The 20,200-nt window shown below is 33.7% G+C and overlaps 1 protein-coding gene across 1 annotated transcript; it reads right to left on the bottom strand.

Moving 5' to 3' along the window:
• Positions 1–15,596: 15,596 nt before the first annotated feature.
• Positions 15,597–17,555, bottom strand: LOC131162598 (NAC domain-containing protein 30). Its single transcript, XM_058119212.1, has 3 exons — positions 17,396–17,555; positions 16,570–16,841; positions 15,597–16,109 (listed from the first exon to the last, which is right to left on the bottom strand). Exons 1-3 carry the CDS (start codon positions 17,553–17,555, stop codon positions 15,597–15,599), a joined length of 945 nt encoding a protein of 314 aa, XP_057975195.1.
• Positions 17,556–20,200: the final 2,645 nt, after the last annotated feature.

Here is a 20,200-nt window from a genome sequence, read left to right as displayed (position 1 = left end):
AAAGTTTAAAAAACGTCATTATATAATTTTTATATTTCTTTAAAAAACTAAAAAATAGAATAGAATAAACATTTTTCACAACCTTAGATAATTATTTTGCATACCTAAACAAACTTTTCAATTTTTTTACTTTTTTAAATACAAATTTTAAAAAACTAAGAAAATAAGCTAAAAGTTTTGTAAAACAGAAAAATGAAACATAAAAATATTTTTCACAACTAAACTGGTCTTAAATAATTATTTTACATATCTAAACAAATCCTTTTTTTTTTACTTTTTTAAATACAAAATTTTAAAAAACTAAGAAAATAAGCTAAAATTAAAAGCTGAAAAATGGAAAAGAAAAAAAAATAATTTTTTCACAATGGCCTTACTAAGGGTGCCAAAGAATTCAAAAACGTGCATATGGGTTTTTATTTTTATTTTTTTAAAAAAATTACGTTTGTTGAAATTAAAATAATGTGTGCAACAATTTGGTCAAAAAAGGTTAAAGGGTATCTATAGTAAAAAATAACTATAAAGTAAAATGAATATGAAAGGTGTACAACTAGGCATGCACCTCTGCCAATAATATTATGCCACCTAATAATTTTGGGCCCCAAGCCCTAGCCTTGCATTGGAAGCAACACAACTGTGTGCGCCTCTTTATCTTTGCACTCAAGTGGCAATTGCCCCACTTTCTCATTGACTCTGCAGTTAAGAATCACAACAATTTTTTTTTCCTTAAGTTGTATGTGCCTCTCCCTCCTTCATGGCCTAAGCAGCAATTGTGTCTCTCCCTCTTATTTTGATGGCTTGGGTAGCATTGAGATTTCATAACTATTGCTTGATTTGGGAATATCTCTCACTCATGTGGGGTTTAAGGCCTCGTTAAAGTTCGAATTTGATCAAATTACACATTGAGGATGCTTTCTTTGCATGACTTAAGCATGACTTGTGTGTTTGTATAATTTATGATTGATGGATTCAATTGGCTTACTCTGGGTTATTTCATTTAGATCATCTCCATGTTTGTCTTTTTGAGCATTTTAACCTAACTAATGATGGGATGATAGGGGAGTTCTCATCATACGCTGACCTCTTCCCTCTCAACCCTAAGTAGGGACAAGCACTCTCCTTTAAGCCCGTTTGGGTGAATGGGAGTCGGTGCTTGCACCACGAGATTGAGACTTTGAGAGCAAATATAGAATTCCTTTTCTTAAAATTATCCCTTTTTTTTTTAAAGATCATTCAAATTGTTTCTCTCTCTATAGCCAATGATGAATTTTTTGTTTTTTGTTTTTTGTTTTTTGTTATGCATCTCTCCTTAAAAGGGAACTTCTTTTTTTTTTTTTCAAAAGCCAAATCTTTCTCATAAATATTGATTGCCTAATCAAAGATATTCAATCAATCATTTAAACTCTAATATCAATTAAGGGATTTTAAAATTTCCAACTATAGGGTTGATTCCAATAAGCCATTAAAACACTAATTGACAATTAAGAGAATTTTCAAATTCTCCATTAAAAAGTTAGCTCATTCAACCATTAAAACTTTGGTTGCCAATCAGAAGATTTTTCTAATCTCCTATTTAAGGATTGACTTGATCAATCATTAACACCCTCTTTAAAATTAATGATTTTTTAATCTTCTATTAAATAGTTGGCTTAATTAACCACTAAAATTTTAATTGCCAATCTGGAGATTTCACAGTCTCCCATTTAAAGGTTGAATTAATCTATCATTAAAATCCTGATCGATAATTAATGATTTTTTATTCCTTATTAAAGAGTTGATTTAATCAACCATTTAAACTTTCATCGCCAATCAGGAGATTTCCCAATCTCTTCTTTAAGGATTGACTAGATCAACCATTAAAACCCTAATCTACAATCAATGAATTTCAAACCTTGTTAAAGAATCAACTCAATTAACCATTAAAATCATGATTAACAATTAGGAGTCTGAAGGATCAGAAGCCTTCGGGAGTCTTTCCCCCCTCCCCCCCAGATACATACTTATATATATACATATATATATATATATATAAAATAATATATTAATATAATTTATATATATTATAGATGATTTGATCTTCAATCTAAAGATCAAATTGAAGAGTCTTACCCCCCCGCCTTCTAACGTCTCTCTGCTCTTTCTCATCTCTCTCTCTCTCTCTCTCTCTCTCTCTCTCTCTCTCTCTCTCTTAATTTTTCTTACATTTCTTGGATGAATTGAAAAACAAACATCATTTCCAGGTCCCAACTCTGCTCTCCAAGGATTTAACCAGAGAGATTTCATCATTCGCACGTCATAGGCATTACTTGTAGTAACCCGAACAAAAATAAAATAAAATAAAATAATAGATAAATATAATAATAAATATCTTGGAGGAGATATTTTTAGATATTTATATATAAATATCTTGGAGGAGGTATTTTAGTTACTTAAGAGTTAAGTTATGTATTTTTTTTTATATATCTCTCTCTCTCTCTCTCTCTCTCTCTCTTTGATCTTTCACCCATCATTGCCCGTTTCAACGATCAGAAGTTACTATGAGGATCAGGGAGTGAATATTTACAAGTCTAGCAGAGCGGATTCTTGAACTCAGGAAAAAAATTAAGGTTCGATTTTCGAGCGTCTTGGGTTATTTTTTAGGACATAGGTAAGGGGATCTAGTTAAGTCAACTTTTTAATGATTTTGAACCGTACGAAATGTTTATGGAGTAAGTGTATTTATGTTTTTAGTTGAGGTTTCAAAAACCGACCGTTCAAAAGGTCATTTTTCAAACCTAGGATATATGGTATCCTACTTTAAGTACAAATGAATGGTGGGAAGGCCGATTTTATGTTTTTAAACCATAAATACTATGTTTTTATGGTTACCTATGGGGTATGTTTAAAATACTGGAGATTGTGTGGCAGGTGAATAGTATGTATGTATTATGTTATAATTGAAATAATGAATGTTTGTGAAATACTAAACTATTTGCGAAATATACTGGAACTACTTGTGAAAATACATGATGATGTTTACAACTATGAAGGCCAGGTATATGTTTAACGGTTGTGAGCCAGGTATAATATGACGGTTGAAGACTGGAAGTTACATGTCAGGTATATGAAATGATAATGAAATATGATTTTATTACTTAAATTACACGATATGCTTTAGGAACCCTGATGGACCATTATATCAAGAGCACGGTACCATTGCTAGGATTTATATATGTGACTATGTGTGCTACACTGTACTGTGAGAGTGGTGTGGTGGTGTATGTCGATTAGCCTCGGTAGAGGGTGTGCCATACCTGAAAGGTTGGACTTTCAAGACACGGTAGGGCAATCAAAGCATGCAAGTATGTTGCAGATGCTTGCGTAGTTGGAGTACTTATGATGCGGATGAATGTTGACTTTATCTAGGTTGATCACCCCAGGCTTAGTCCAGCCTTCAAGCAGCATAACCCTGATCACGGGGGTTTATACATGGCGTTAGTCTCAGGAGGTGTCTTTTATGCATATCTGTACATGTATGTAAATAATGATGTTATGAAATGAATGAAGTGTTTATGTCAAGAAAATGAAATGAGTATTTCCAACTATATATGTATATATGATGTTAAGACAACTTTTTTTGGTTATATAAAGAATGAATGTTTTCTGTAAGCACTAAAAGCATACTGCCCACACACTAATATTAACTTGATAATATTAACTTGATCACCCTTATTTCACCCTAATATACAAATTATTTTTTCAAGAAACTATAGGTATTGTGCTTAGTAGGATCAAGGGGTGAAAGTTAGATTTGTTCCTTTTTGAGAGTGTTTGTAAGAACTCTGGAGTATGTAAGTTATGTTGTCAAGCTCAAGGCTTGTATTATGGTTGTATGAACCAAAGTAGTTGTCCATTTTTGGTCGGATTGTAATATGGATGCATGAAAACCTTTATGTATAAACGAACTTAGAACTCTAGTAATGTAAGTATGGAGAATGTTTCATTACTTCTACTGCATTATTATTAAATGATTATGGTATCAGGTACGCGGACGTTACTTTAGTAGCACCTCGGGCCCACATAGTAGGTTGGAGCGTTAACACTACTCCAGGGTTAAGGTAAGTGGACTAAATTATATTAGAGTTTATTTTAAATATATTCATGAATTAAATTGATTTTTTAAATTCAATTATTTTCATATGCCTGGGCTACACTATACCACGGGGATTTGATTATATCGGGTTTTCTGATTATATTGGTATTAAATTAAATAGGTGGATTATTATATATTTTCTATGGTAATTTGTTAAAATTATATTATTAGAAAAATCATGTGGCATGAGTTAATTATAATTATAATTACCTATATTGTGATATAATTGCTTGAATCTAAGCAAGTATTTTATTTTGTAGAGAAAATCGAAATACGCGAAACGAGTCAATTCAGCCCCCCTCTTACTTTATATACTCCCGGGTGGGATGCTTAACAAGTGGTATTAGAGCGAGACACTTGCATTTTTCGGAGTAAGATCTAGAGCATAAAAGATCAAATGGAGTATTTGGTGGGCACCTCTTCCCAAGGACAATCCATGACCAAGCCTCCATTGTTCAATGGCTTCAATGGCTCCACTATCTTCATCTAAGCACATGATCTTAAGCTGTGGTGAGTCATCTCAAAGGGAGATTATGAGTTCAAAAATGCCAAAGGTGGACCAAAACAACTTGAGAGGAGTAGTGAGACACCGAAACAAGGTTAGTAGAGCTTTACTTTAAAATCAAAAATTTTCTTTATTGTGCTTTGAGTAATAATGAATATAATCGAATTTGTGGTTGTGAAACCTGTAAAGAAATTTGGGATAAACGTGAAGTCACTTATAAAGACACTTCACAAGTTATGAAGTCCAAAATTTACAAGCTTGTTAATGAATATGAAATGTTTAAAATGGACGAGGGAGAATCTATCACATCCATGTTCACTTGGTTCACATAAACCACAAATGGTTTAAAAGCACTTGGTAGACTTATTCTATGGAGGGTAATGTTCAAAAAGTTCTCCGATCTTTACCTGAGTCATGGCATGCTAAATCAACTTCCATTGAGGAAGCAAGGGATCTTACGAAAGTCACACTCGATGAGTTGATTGGGTCACTTATGACCTATGAAATTAAGAAAAACACGACTTTGGATCTGGAAAAGCCTAAGAAAAATATGGGTATGACATTAAAAAAATCTAGTTTAGAATATAAAGAAATGCTAGAAGATGACGAGGATAGTGAGGATGACATAGAATCTCTCACAAGAGATTTTAAGAAATTTTTAGTAAAAAGACAATATTTTGGTAAGCAAACTAGAACAAGAGAAACAAAAAAAAGAAAAGAAAAAAGAATGATAACATTAGGTGCTACAATTGCAAAAAGGTAGGGCATATCATAACAAATTGTCCCTTGATCAAACACAAAGGGAAATTTCAAAAAGAAGATTATAATGTTATGAATGCTACTATTTGCAATGAAAGTGATGATGAAGAAAAAACACACTTGTGCTTCATGGCTAATGAACAAGAAGAGATTAGTTCAGATGAGGATGATTATGCACCTTCTTTTGATGAAGTTGTATAAAATCGTGCTAAGTTGTTTAATGAATTAGTTTTGGTAGAGAAGAAAAATAAAAACCTTGAAAAAGAGCTTGCTTTGCTTAAACTAAAGGAATCCTCATTGAATGAAGAAAATGAATCTTTAGCTGTAAAAATTAGAGGTTTGGATGATAAATTATCAAAATGCAAATGAAAAGAACCTTACCTTTGTTCTACCTAAAAAGATGAAAATGCTTCCTTTGAAAGGGAGAATGAGGAGCTTATTGAAAAATCTCAAAAAGACCATGAAATTTTTCAAGAAGAAGTAGGAAATTTGAAAAATCAAATTGCAAATGAGAATACCCTCTTGAAAAAAAAAAAAAAAAAAATGAAGATCATGGTAAAGCCACAAGAAAAAAAGAAAACTCCAAAAAGGTTGTGGAAGCCAAAAGAAATGTTGTTTCCAAAAAGAATTTTAAATCCTCTTATATATCACACAATTATGCCTCAACAAGCAAAAATAAAGCAAATAAATCAAAACCCTCTCACACAAACAAATTTGTTTATATTGTGTAAGAAGAGATAGAGGCAAACAAAGGAAGCTTGAGTGGGTAGTAAAGAAAAACCCCTTGGTACCCAAGGAAGGAAGGGTACTAAAAGGTTACACATGATTTTTGAATCATTGCCTCTTTAGGACCTAGGTTTAGGAAATAGGGTTTAGGTAGATTTAACCACACCTAGGTAAAAATACAAAAGATTTGTGATAACTTGATTGTACTCAAAATTCCCAACATACAACTCAAACATTTTAAAATCGAAATTTTTAGAGATTCATGACAATATTAATGAGTTCAAATGATAAAATCAATTGATGCTTTAATTGTGTATATGTCATTATCAATTGGTTTTTTTTTTTTTTTTTTAAAATGTTGGCTATTGCTTATGGGATGAAAAGCTTGCTACTTAGAAGCAAATTTGTTTTGATGATATTTGTTCAGCATAACCTATCCCATACATTTAAGTTGAGCTTTGTGAAACTAATCATAACAAAAAATTGAAAAATTTGCACTGAATGATTGATCCAACAACAACTATAATCCATAGAAATCATCATTCATGTGTAACGAAGCCAATTTAGGTTTTTCAATTGTTATGGTTTAGTACCAAAATTTGGTTTATGTGTCTAGCACATACTCACCTCACCACCATGGAAACATATATTGAGGAGGAGAAATTTTAGTCATATGAATTATACCTCTCTTTTTGAGATGATCAAAGGAGGAGAAGATATTTGGTGTCCTATTGTTAGGAAGAAAATGTTTTGTGTTATGTGTGGAGGAGAAGTGAAATGTATGAAAATGAAATGTATAAAAGTTCAACTTGCTTATTACTTGTCTTATCTTGAATGAACTTTCTATTTTGATAAAGCTCCAAGGATACGAAATATCTAGTTAAATGTTTTTATGCCTTATATACATATAGTGAGGGGGAGCAATTTTTACTCTTATTTAAGAATATGCATAATTTGAGGGAGAGCTTTAAATATACCTTATAGAGAATACCAATGGTTTGCCATCATAAAAAAAGGGGAGATTGTTAGCCTTGGTGGCTACATAATCTTTCTTGTCATGTTTTGATGATAAGAACCCATTAGTGGTTCTAGATAAACTAATCTTTGCATATCAAGTTATGATAAGTACAAACTCAAATGCAAAGATCAAGTAAATTCTTAATAGGTTAGACATCATAAAAAAGGGGGAGATTGTTCGTCTTGGTGGTTACATCATCATGTTTATTGTGTTTTGATGATATTAACCTATTTGTGATTCCTAGTGTTTTCCTATCTTTGCAGATTATGTTTAGTATAGGTACAAGCGACACATTCATGAAACACTAGATCAAAGGCAAATATCAGACTGAGTTGACGTCGAGTAGGAAAGATCAAAAGGACACTAATTCGGAAATGACTTAAGCACAACCAAAGGAATATTTATGTTGAATTATATGTAATATGGGTTGTGTGAGGTAGGAACTTTTTGTAACTCTTGTAGTTTTGTTTCATACATGATTTTTGAGCAAGAGTTGAGTAAATGTACATGCATACTAGGACACATGAGTTTATAGGATTTCACAAAGTCACAAACTCAACATACATAGTTTTCAAAGTTAAATTAAAGAGTTTTTCAAAAGAATCCTAAATTCAAAATATGTTTTCCAAAGGGGCAAGTTTTCAATATCTTGGTTTTATAAACTTTTCATACTTTGTCCCAACTTTGACAAAACATGTTTTATGTCCTAAAGGCTCAAGAAAGTCAAGTATATTTTTATAAAGGACATACTAGCATATAAGATATCAAAATGAGCTTTCAAATGTGTTTTCGTAAACAAGATATCTTATATTCAAAAGAAATTTTATAAGGACAAGTTTTAAATTATATTAGTGTTATAATCTTTTACGAATTTGGTCCTGATTGGGTTTAAAACCTCAGTTATGCACCTATCAAATTTCCTGAACACCATTTCAGTATTTGGAGCATAACTTTTGCTAAAAAAGTCAAAAAAAGATGATCTTGGTTTCTATGGAAAACTAAGAAAAAATCCCACAACTTTTATGTTGATGACTCTTTCTGATTTGGGGCACTCATTGACGATTGGGTGTAATTCATCTACGATTCCAAGTAGAATGTTAACGATTGTTGGGAGAGTGTTACTAGTCGACGAATGGGGGCCACTTGTCGACGAGTGGGGGTCAATAGTCTACGATTCGCATCGTGAACAATGCACCGACGGCTAGAAACGACTAGTTTCTTTTGGAATTTGCTCCTAACGGTCCAATAATGGCTAGTAGGGGTTTTTAGCTTTAAATACAAGTCCTTAGACTTGTTTAATATGGTTTTGGTGATTTTACAAGTTCTATAGTTAAAAATATATTTTGTTTTCAAAACCTAACACCTTACATTTTAGTTATTCATTCACAAGTGCTCAATGTCTCTTGCTCTTTAATCTTGTTTGGATCATTCATTGAGAGAGTAGTGTGAGGATTTGATTGTAATTAATATTAGCTCATTTAAGGAGCATTTTCATTGTAATCAATCATCTTGTTGTAAAGGTTCTTTGTGAACTGTTTGGTGAAGGCTCTTGGCGAGGGCAGTAGGGATTTGTTCCAGAGTTGTAAGGCTTCTCTGTCGGTGAAGGAGTATCCTTAGTGGATTGTGGAATCCTTGGAAGTCGTGGACGTAGGCTTGGTGCCAAACCACGTTAAATACCAGTGTTAAGCTTCTTTCTCCTTACTCTTTATTATTTGTCTTGTGCTAGATTTAATTTACTTACATTGTGATATAATATCTTGAATCTTGCCAAGTAAATTATTTTGTAGAGAAAATCGAAATACACGAAAAGAGTCCATTCACCCCCCTAACTCCATATACTCCCAAGTGGGATGCTTAACAGGTACCATAACATCCATTCCATATACCAGGTAGTATGAAGTTGCCCCTATTGAAGTTTTAACAAATGGTTAATAGGTATATATATAATGCAAATGGAAACTTCTCCTACCAATCTTTATAGGTAACTATCATTTTTTTACAATATCTTCTTAACATTCTTATTTATAGTTTCAATAGATCCATCCATATTTGGATGGTATATGGAAGAAGACTTATGATGTTAAATTTTAAACTTCTAGCACATATCCCTTATCTTGCATCTTCTTATTTAGATTTGTTGCATTGATTGAAATGATTTTTCTAGAAGGCCATACATGCAAACTATTTATTTTTTAATGAGCTTGACTACCACCTCTCTTGTAATGCTTGCATAGAATGCAACTGTAAACTATTTTGTAAAGTAGTACTCAATGTCAGTAAGATAACGATCATTTGATTCCTTGGGAGGAATTGGTCTAATCACGTCCATGCTCCACATTGAGAATGACCAAGGAGAAACCATGGAATGTAATGGAAGGTGGAGCCTTCAACTTATTTGCATATTGTTAACTCTATGAGTCTGATCCCATTTTGATTATGAAAAAACCAATGTTCCTTACCTGTGCACTGAATTTCATGAATAGGTTCGTCCTTAGTACGCACTGATGGTAGGAACACAAGGAAGCCATACGGACCACAAAGATCATGTTTCATATATGGCATATAAAGAAGCAAAAGAATGAAGACTTCTTTGTCATTGTATTTGCACTCAATTTTATTGGGTCTATAATAACAGCATCACATGCATGATAGGAATAAATGCTCAAGGTTGTAGACTGACCTTAGGGATTACCTTGGTCGACCGACGTTGGATTTTTTGGCTTAATGCAAAAGCCATAGATTGACCTTAGGATCCTATTCACTTCATAAGAAAAATCCCCTAAGCAAAATTGCAAACACATAAAAACAGGGAAAAAAATTTAGAAGGTCAAAAGTCAAAATTTAAATTTTCAAAAGGGGTCGGGCGACCGACCCACTAGCGTTATAAACGCCTTGGTAAACTGAACATCCAGGAAGTCAACATTTTGACTTAGCTCGGCCGACCGAACCAATTTGAACACATTTCCCACAGTCGACCGAACCTTGACGTTTGACGTTCCCACTTGCCACGGCAAACCGAACGCTTACTTCAAAATTGCCTTGGCAAACCGAAGCCTCTGATCCGGTTAACTGAACTTGAGATCGGGTGCCCGAACCTTGAAGGTTTTGGAAATTGCCTCTGCTCGGTTAACAGACCACTAGCCATGGCAAACCAAACCCTGAAATTATTTCAAAATTACTATGTCTGTTCGGTCAACCGACCCTAAGGGTCAGCAAACTGAACCTCTCGGGTTGCCTTATTTTTACTATGGTTAATTAAGGTTAATTTAAGTTAAACCTTAATTTAATAATTTCAAAATACCAATAGGTACCCAATGGTCATTTTTTGAGGGATATCTATATATACCCCCTCATTTTCTTAGATCAGCAACCAATTAGCAAAGTGGTTAAAAAAATTTTCTCTCAAATTTTTTATACTCCCTTTGCTATTTACTCAATCTTTCAAGCTTATTTCCACATACTCTCTTACTCCTTATTTGCAAGAATCATTTTGAAATAGAGAGTTCCTTTTTATTGTTCTCCTAACTTGCAAATCAATTGCAAGGTATAGTGAGATTTGATTGTGTTATTGTGCATCACTTTAAATCATTTTCTTGGCATTATTCTCACATATTCATACATATTTGAAATATCCTTTTGAGAGTTTTGCTTGATTGTTTATTCCCATAATATTTCGTATATAAATATTTGATTGGGAATAACTCGTTTTAGCTTCCTAGTCATTGCATTCAAATTGCAAGACTTAAGAGCTTGCACATTTACTTGATACATCTTTTGCAAGCTAAAACCCTAAAATATCTGCTGTGATATTATTTAACATATCTTTGAGATATTTGATTAGGGTTCTTAAGGTTAACTTGAATATTCATTTGTTGAATATATTATCTTGAATAATTTTTTTCAAGATCTTAGTTGGGCATTATATCCATATCATCTGTGAGTGCATATATTTGGATCATATTATTGTACAAATCTTCTTGTGTTAGAAGCACTTTTAATTGTACAAAAAACTTTATTAATTGTAATCAAGGTGTGGCCTAAGGTGGGTAATCTCCACCCCTTAAGGAGTGTTTGGGCCTTCTCCGCCCTGTAAGGAGAGTTTGTAAAGGTTGGAGTCATCCCTGCTAATTTGACTTGGGTATTCTCTTGCCCATTAATGAAAGGGTGGTTGTAACCGGTGTCACTCCATCCGTTAAGTGAGCATTAGTGGTAATCCTCTGACTTACGAGCTGAGGCGGGAATGTAAGCACGTTTGTCGAACCCCAATAACATATTCGGTGTCACTTTTACTTTTCTTGCTTTATATTCTGATTCTTGCTTAATTTAATTCCTTTACTAAATATACTACATATCTGATTGACACAGAATTGTAATTTATCGAGGTATACTGAAACTGTATTGTCTGCGGTGAGAATTGATTGATTTATCATTTCTGCAATTTCATACATGCTTAGACTGCCCCTAGGTTGTGTATTACTACTGCTGGCTTAGTTAAACCTAGAAAGAAATTTTAAATTTCCAATTCACCCATTCTCTTGGGAACACAACAATTCTAACAATTGCATATATATGACATTTATAACATCTACTCAAAAAAATCACATACTCAGTTTCTATAGTAGTTCAATAGTAATAAGTTCCTAGAATAATTTTGTTAACATATGCCCATTCAGGTGAGTAGACTATGACCCTCCAAGAACTTCTTCCATAATATAAGCGGCTTCTTTAGCATCCAAACATGTTAAAAAAGTCATGTCTAATCCTTTTTTGTATAAGGTATCTCCATCAAGGTAAAATCCCATCGATAATCTTCAAATTGTTTTTCTATCATTTTCTAATGCATGGAGGGTATTTTTGATTCTGCACATATTGCTTGATGTCAGAATCCACGACTTCCCATCCACTTATTCTTCAATAACCATAAGGGGTCATATTGCACATCCCCACTAAATGGTTGAATCTTTTCTTTATCATAAAAGCGAAAGTTGTTGAGGCATCTATAAATTTGTTCTACATTCTTGGTAGATGCTTAAAGGATATAAATTTGAACTCCTAGACAAGTTTATTGAATGTTGATAAGGAATCAATTTTCGGGCTTTTGTTTTCTGTTCCCCAACTACTTAACATATGATGAGAGTAAAATCTCCATATAATTTAAGATTTCTTATTCCCATTCCTTATGAAGCTTTCAATCTAGCTATGCAAGCCTCATATTCAATAACATTGTTGGTGGAGGGAAAAGTTAGTTTCACATTAATAGGAAATTATTCCCCTTGAGATGATGCCAACACTGCCCCTACTCCATATCTATGGGCATTAGCTACACCATCAAAGTATATTTTCCATCGACATTCTTCTACTTCCATGACTAGCACATCTTCATTAGGAAAGTTCAAATTAGTCATTTCTTTCTCATTTACTACATGATTAGCTAAATAGTATTAATTTGATTGCTTTAGCTAATTTGTAACAATGTTATATTCTGATAGCAGCATACTCCAACAAGCTATACTTCTTGATAATGTTAGCTTATCAAAGATATATTTCAATGGATTCATCTGAGATAAAAAATAAGTTATGTGATATAGCATAAACTACTTCAATCTGTGAGCTTGAAGCTAATGCAAAACATGTTCTCTCCACTAATGAACACTTGGACTCACGCTGATTGAACTTCTTCCTCAAATAGTAAATTTCTCTTTCTTTCTTATCTGTCTCATCATTTTGACATAACAGACATCCTATAGACTCCTCCAACACAGTCAAGTAGAAGATCAATGGTCTTATAGGTATTGGTGGCATCAACACGTACAAATTGATTTTTTAAGCATTCTTTAATCTTGTCAAAAGCTTGTTGACATTCGTCATTCCATATACAAGGATAATTCTTCTTCAACAATGTGAAAATTGGTTCATATGTTGTTAACTGAGATATGAACCAAGCAATGTAATTCTATCTTCCCAAAAATCCTTGTACTTGTTTATGAGTAAAAGGAGGTTCCAATAGATTAGATCTTAGCTGGATCCACCTTAATTCCTCTTTGGCTTACAAAAAGTTCAAACAATTTACCAGATGTTGTCCTAAAGGTGCATTTAAATGGTTCAACCTCAACTTGTATTTTCTCAGCCTTTCAAAAAACATTTTTAGAACCTAGGGATGTTCTTCATTGGTTTTTGACTTTACAACCATATCATCCTTACCAGATGTTGTCCTAAAGGTGCATTTAAATGGTTCAACCTCAACTTGTATTTTCTCAGCCTTTCAAACAACATTTTTAGAACCTAGGGATGTTCTTCATCGGTTTTTGACTTTACAACCATATCATCCTTATATACTTCAATTTATTATTTATACATCATGTCATGGAATGATGTTACCATAGCTCTCTAGTAACTAGCATTCTTTAACCCAAAAGACATTACTATATAGAATAATGTGTCATATCCAAAACAATCATCCATGAACAAAAACAACTTATGTCGGCTTGTATTGTCTACTAACACGTCAACGTGGGGTCACAATGAAAAATTATCCTTTGATCTAGATTTGTTCAAATCCTGATAGTCAACACATATTCTTATTTTGCCATCTATCTTGGGAACTCGAACAATGTTAGTTATCCATTCTGAATAGTTGCACACTTCTAAAAATCCTACATCAAACTACTTTTTAACCACTTCCTTAATTTCCACTTGTCATTCCAACATAAATCCTTTTGAGCTTTTGTTTCATAGGCTTACTGTTATGCTAAACTGCTTTTTTATCCTTTTATCAAATTCACAATTTTTGTATCCTTTGCATGTGGTTTTATCTACTTTTCTTCATGCTCCAATATCTTCAAAAGTTCATCTAATAGTTCTAATTCGTCATCTCCTTATTAATGTTTGGCAAAATACTTTTGTTGCAATCAACAAAGTTTTCAAGGCTCATGATAAGTTTTCTATAGATATAAAATGAACTAGTTCTAGAAAGATAAAACAAGGAATCAAAGGTTGAAAAGTAAAGGAAAATCCTGTCAATGAATTATATTTCTTTGGCCATAGGTCAAACCAAAGATAGATTTATGTTCAACAAATCATTCATACATAAGTAGGACCTCAATGGTCAAATTATCAAGTGATCCCGATGCAAATTTAGAAACTCAAGCCAATGCTCTTTCTCTTCAACCATGTCGACAGACAATCTATTTTCAAACAATTTAGAAAACTCAATGTCTTCTTCAAAAACTGTCTCCAATCCACGACGCATCACATATGATGGCTTCAGAAATGTATAGAGAACATAAGGAATTACTAATTCAAGTTCATATGAAGTTCTTCTTTCACTTTTGTCTAATCTCTTTTCTTTGTGATGAATGAATGTTTTGGCCTTATCTTTCTTAATTATTCGGTTGAAAACCCAATCCGAAAGTATCTTTATGACTCTTGAGCACAACCAATCTTGTTATTCCTTGTAAATATTTTCCCTATCATTTCCTAATTTCAAACTCTTTCTTCAACATTTGCCTTACAGTCATCATGCTAACTTATGTGAATTTGGATTCCAGAACTATTACATTCTCCTTGCGAAAAGCTTGAGACGTTATTTTTTTATTGTGTTGAAAGGATAATCTACTCGAAAACAAACTGCTCTAATGTAGGGTACCACCTCCGCTTTTATTATTCCAACACTTTCTTTACCTTTCAGTAATCAAAAGATGTCCACTTATGACACTTATTATTAGAGAATTCATATGTTAATTTAAACCCGAACAAAACAAAATTGCAGTATATTATTCTAGACCTTCAATAAAAAATAATAATAATAAGATACAAGTTAAATTTTTTGTTCAACCAAAGGAGTGTACAAATGGATATTTGAATAGGAAATTTCATTTACATTATATTGATTTGCAAAATCACTTTTTAAACATAAGTAATACAAAATAAATGCATCTCTTTCCCATCAAATTTAAAACACATTGTTCAATGAATGTGGTTATTAATTAATTATCACATTTAATTTCTTCGAATTATGGTGATGCCACAAAAAAATTCACAACAATAATTAAGACCAAAAAGAAAAAAAAGTCATTGGGTAAAAATTAATGTATGCAACAAATGCACATTAATTTACAGTTAAAAATAGCATTTAACAAAAAAAAAAAGAAAAAAAAAAAGAAAAAGAAAGAGTGAAATAGCTCTCCCACCTTCACAAGACTGCAAACTTGTATTATTACCTACGAGATGATAACTCATTGTGCCAGAATAATTCGTCTCCCCTTCCTTCTGTCGCATATTCTTATCAAAGTTTCGTTTGGTTTGTGAAATATTTAAAATGACATATTTCAAGAATCTTATTTCCCAGCTATGAGATACCTTTTGCTTGGCTTGTGGGATAAGATCATCATCGAACCACTTTCCAACACCAAAATAAGTATATGAATAGGATCAATTAATCCTGTGAACCAAACGCCACCTTAAAAGTCGGGAAAGTATCCAAAAACTTGGCCTGCATGGTTTTGATCATGACCATACTCATCACTGGAAAAATGGGGAAATGGGTTTGGCTCCATGGGAACTTGGGACGCCAGCAGATCGTCCAGCTTCGTCCAGTCAATGTATTGGCTGCCATAGTTAACGTTAACATCACTAACAATATTGCTGCCTTCATCATCAAAATCTGCCTTGGCCTCCATACTCCCGTCGTTGGCCGTGGCCAGAGCTGCGGAGACGGTGGTGGGGCTCTCCAGCTTTGGCAGCTCCACCAGTGGGTTTTCCACAGTGGTGATCTGGTGAGGATGATGAGAGAGCACTGGGCTTTGATAGGAATGGGCCGCATGCATTGGGCTTACCATATCTGAGCCCAATAACGGCCCAACCCTGCTGCCACCGTTTTCCCTCACATGGTATGACTGGTTCCAAGCTTCAAAGCCTTGCCTGTGGTTTGGGCTGGGCTTCTTGAATGCTCGACAAACCACCCATCCTTCTTCCTGCATGTTTATATTAAATATTTATGAAAGTAATTAGGATCACTGTATGGCGTCAATGTACACATATTCAGTACTGAGTGTAATCTTAGTTAAATAGAAAAAATAATGATAGTATAAGAAAACATTATGTATCTTAGCTATTACTAATCATAATGCAGTTTATTACAACTATTTTAGAAGAAAACTAACATTAATTTAGTCATTCTTTCTTCTTTATGACATAAATTGTAGTATCTTAATATTGCATCTAAAGAATATACTAATGAAAAATTTTCATTATTATAACGTCTCGTAAATAATTGAATATGCATGCATACATTACAGTATAATAAAAAGTCAGTATTGTGTTTGAAGATATTTCTCAAGGTGGTGAGAGAATATGTATGAGACTTTCACGTTTGGGTAATCCAAATTCTAATGTTCTGAGGATTGACGAGGATGTTGAAATGAATGAACTTGCCTGAGGTGGTGCATGCTCGGATGTTTGGAGTCTATACTCGTGCATGATCCAGTCACTTTTCCTTCCATTTGGAGCACGTCCCCTGTAGAACACAAGAGTCTTTCTCATCCCTATTATCCTATTCTTGGAAAGCACAGCCTTGTCTCTCCCGGTCGCCTTCCAGAATCCAGCCGTGGTGGCTCTGTTTGTCCGCGTTCCTGTTGGGTACTTCTTGTCTTTGTGGCTGAAGAAGTACCACTCATTTTGTTCGTCATAACCTAGTTTGCATTTCTCTGCAGTTAAACAGATCGACGATCGTGAGTAAATTATTATTACAAACTAAAATTAATTATCATGGGCTATCTTGTCAACTGACTCCTCTAAATTAATGGGCTGTCATCGGACTTTGTAAAAGACACCCAAAAGTTAATGGTGAAATATAATGTGATTCATACTTAGAAGGTTTTTCACTTTATTCAAATGGCTCCATCAATGTTGTGTTATTCTTCGTTTTTACTATTTTTATTTCAGTCATAATCCTATGATGTGTTTAATAACACTCAGCTAACATCTTATTTTAGAAAAATTAAGCATTGAGTCTAGACTAATTGTAGCTCATTCAAAATCCTTCAGAATTTGAAAGTCACCTTAATTAATTTGGTTGATTTTTCGTTCTTCTTATTTTTCGAGATTAAGAAATAACTTCAACTAGATGTTGAGATAGTTGGTTGACAAAAAGAACAAATATTATATATATATATATATATATATATATATATATATATATATATGTCCTAGTATTCAAGTTTGCTTGCACTATACATGCATCAATATAATCTATAAATACCTTGAATTTCCCATGGCTCTATTCTATAGAGATCAATGTCAATAATAACATCCAGATCAATTTTTACGGAGTTAATCTTCCTCTTGAGGTAGTATCCCACAAGTTCTTCTTCTGTCGGATGAAACCTAAAACCTGGCGGGACGCATGACTCCATTTCCATGAATAGCTTGTCACTGAGGATCAAAGTCGACAAACATGTGTGAGAGTGATTAGAAAAAGATTTATGAAATGTTTGGCTTAGAATGAAATAAAATAAGAATAATTTCTACATGTTTTTTGTTTTATAATAATGACTTTAACTTTGTAATTCAAATTAATTATATCTCAATATAATTATTACTTCATTAAATCTTATTCTAGTTTATTTTAATTTTTTTAGTAAAATTTTAACCTAAACAAATCATTCGAACCCATTAAAGTGGTAACAACTAAAAAGAACAAGATTAACCCTATAGCTACTTCAAATTAAAGATTAGAGTTTATAAAATCAAATTCAAGATCTCCAATTATTAGAATTTCAGTCCAATTTATTTCAATATTAAACAAAATTATAAAAGGGTAAAAGGGCTGTTGTTTATGCTTTTAACATGATTTCATTCCCTATCATCTAGAAGCAACTACGGAAGCTGACACATTAGATCAACATGAGAGCAGATTAAATGAACTTGCAGAGTCCATGATGAGGGGGGATTTTGACACATGTTTAATTTGTATATATGTGCTAATAATAATTGGCTAAACATGTTTTAAATCCAATCATGAAAGACATAAACATAAGGCCATGATAACGAAAATGGACCGACAGTGCATGATGCTACTTTTGGGTGGACCAAAATGATCCTGCACATATATGTGTTTTCCCCAGCTAGCTAGTTTTTCAACCACTTAGATTGGCCATTAGGAATCCGCCATTAATGGCAGATCAATATTAATCTGTGTGGCAACCCACCATACAATAATAATACGCATGAACTCCCAATGGATCATATCATATATATATATATATATATATATATATATGCTTGGAATTAGATTTGGCCGAAAAGATTGACTTTAGGGACGGCGGAAGCACGTTTGTGTATCTGTGTTGTCTTTTTCTTTTTGGGTAAAACTTTGAGTGCAGTTCACTCTGCATTCATCCTTTCGTCTTTGGCTCTCTCTCAATGCCAATTGCCATCGATGGTTGTGGACAGCGTCATCACAACCACCATATCCCATCCCACTCCCAATACAAAACTGCTTGCACCGACGGGAAATGGAAAAGTTATATATTCAGATAACAACCCCCACTATCTGAACTAAACTCCACCATCTATGTCCTATTTCAATTAAAGTCTCTCTCTCTCTCTCTCCGTCTCTGTCTCTCTCATGAACAAAACGCGGCAACTAGTTATCATTGACTGGATCCGGAATTCTGGATTAAAGATGTAGTAGATTAATTTGGAGATCCAGGTTAATTGTCAACTATCTAGTTTTCAGGTATGTACTGCACACGCATATGTGCGTGTACATATGTATATGCATTGGGATGGACCGCGGTTACCATTTAATTAAGATCATCATGTGCAATATATATGAACTAATGGTGCTTTATAATCCATAATAAATGGACAAAACATTAATCAACATGCTGCGTTATATAGAGAGAATTATACGTACTCACCTGCAAATTACTCCGGCCTTGCCCTGCTGGGTTTCAACTGCACCGAGAGAGAGCGAGAGAGAGATGCAGAGAGATGATGATATATATTGCCTGGGCAAAAGAGAAGGAGAGATTTCAATGTGTATGAGAGTGAGAGAGGTAATGGGTACTGGTATTGGAGATCAATGGTGGAGGAAATATTCAAAATACAACATGAAAATTAAGGTGAAAGGAGGAGAAGAAGAGGGGGAGATTTATATAATAAGAAGAGAGAGAGAGAGGTAGATGTTTAGAAGGGTAAAATGATCGAGGGAATATTGGGAGGGGGCAATGAATTGTTGTATTTATAATAAAAGGGTAGAAGGAAAGAAATGATATAAGCCTATGGCTATAGACTACAGTTGAAGGAGAGAGAGAGAGAGGGAATAGAAGCGAATTAAAAGGGGTGAAAATGAAAATGAGAATGAGAATGAAAATGGCATTGATTGCGCGTGGGGTTGGCAGATACATTTGGGCGGCGTGACACCAGATTTTCACGCCACCCCTCTTCTCTCTTCGCCGCTGTATTGTATTCCAAGATTTTTCCTCATCACTCGGACATGGACTGCCCTGCCCCCTATCTATCTCTCTCATTTTTACTTTACAATTCAACCAAACCAAACCAAAACAAAACAAAACAAAACATTCTCTCTACCACAGCTCCTCTCTTGTCTGTTTCCGAGGTGTGCCGCCCTTTGCCAACGTGGCCGCTCCATGGGTTGCCACTTGGATGCCATGTCACTCTCCCAACCTGTCCACATCCCCATTGCCAATCATTTGTGCTTGTTGCCCCTCGTAATCAAATGGTCACCCTAATGAAGTCCCACAAAAGCCACCGTCCGTCTCAATATTGCCTTGGCTTCAGTGCCTTTCATGTATGCTGCATTGGACAAAGCATTAATCTGGTCAGATTCTATAATCATCAGATGATGTAAAATATTGCTTTATAATCCATTTATCATATAAACATTTTCAGAAAATAAAAAATATTTATTTAATAACATTCAATGAACTGGGTTACCCTTTCAACTAAAAATAGCACATTCCTTATTTCAGAAGGCGATAACCAAAATCTTTAATCCGATCATTCACAGCACTCTCATCTACATTGATGATATCTTATT

Source organism: Malania oleifera, chromosome 8 (genome assembly GCF_029873635.1).
Source record: "Malania oleifera isolate guangnan ecotype guangnan chromosome 8, ASM2987363v1, whole genome shotgun sequence".
NCBI classification, from domain to species: domain Eukaryota; kingdom Viridiplantae; phylum Streptophyta; class Magnoliopsida; order Santalales; family Ximeniaceae; genus Malania; species Malania oleifera.
This window is presented reverse-complemented; position numbering and strand designations above follow the sequence as displayed.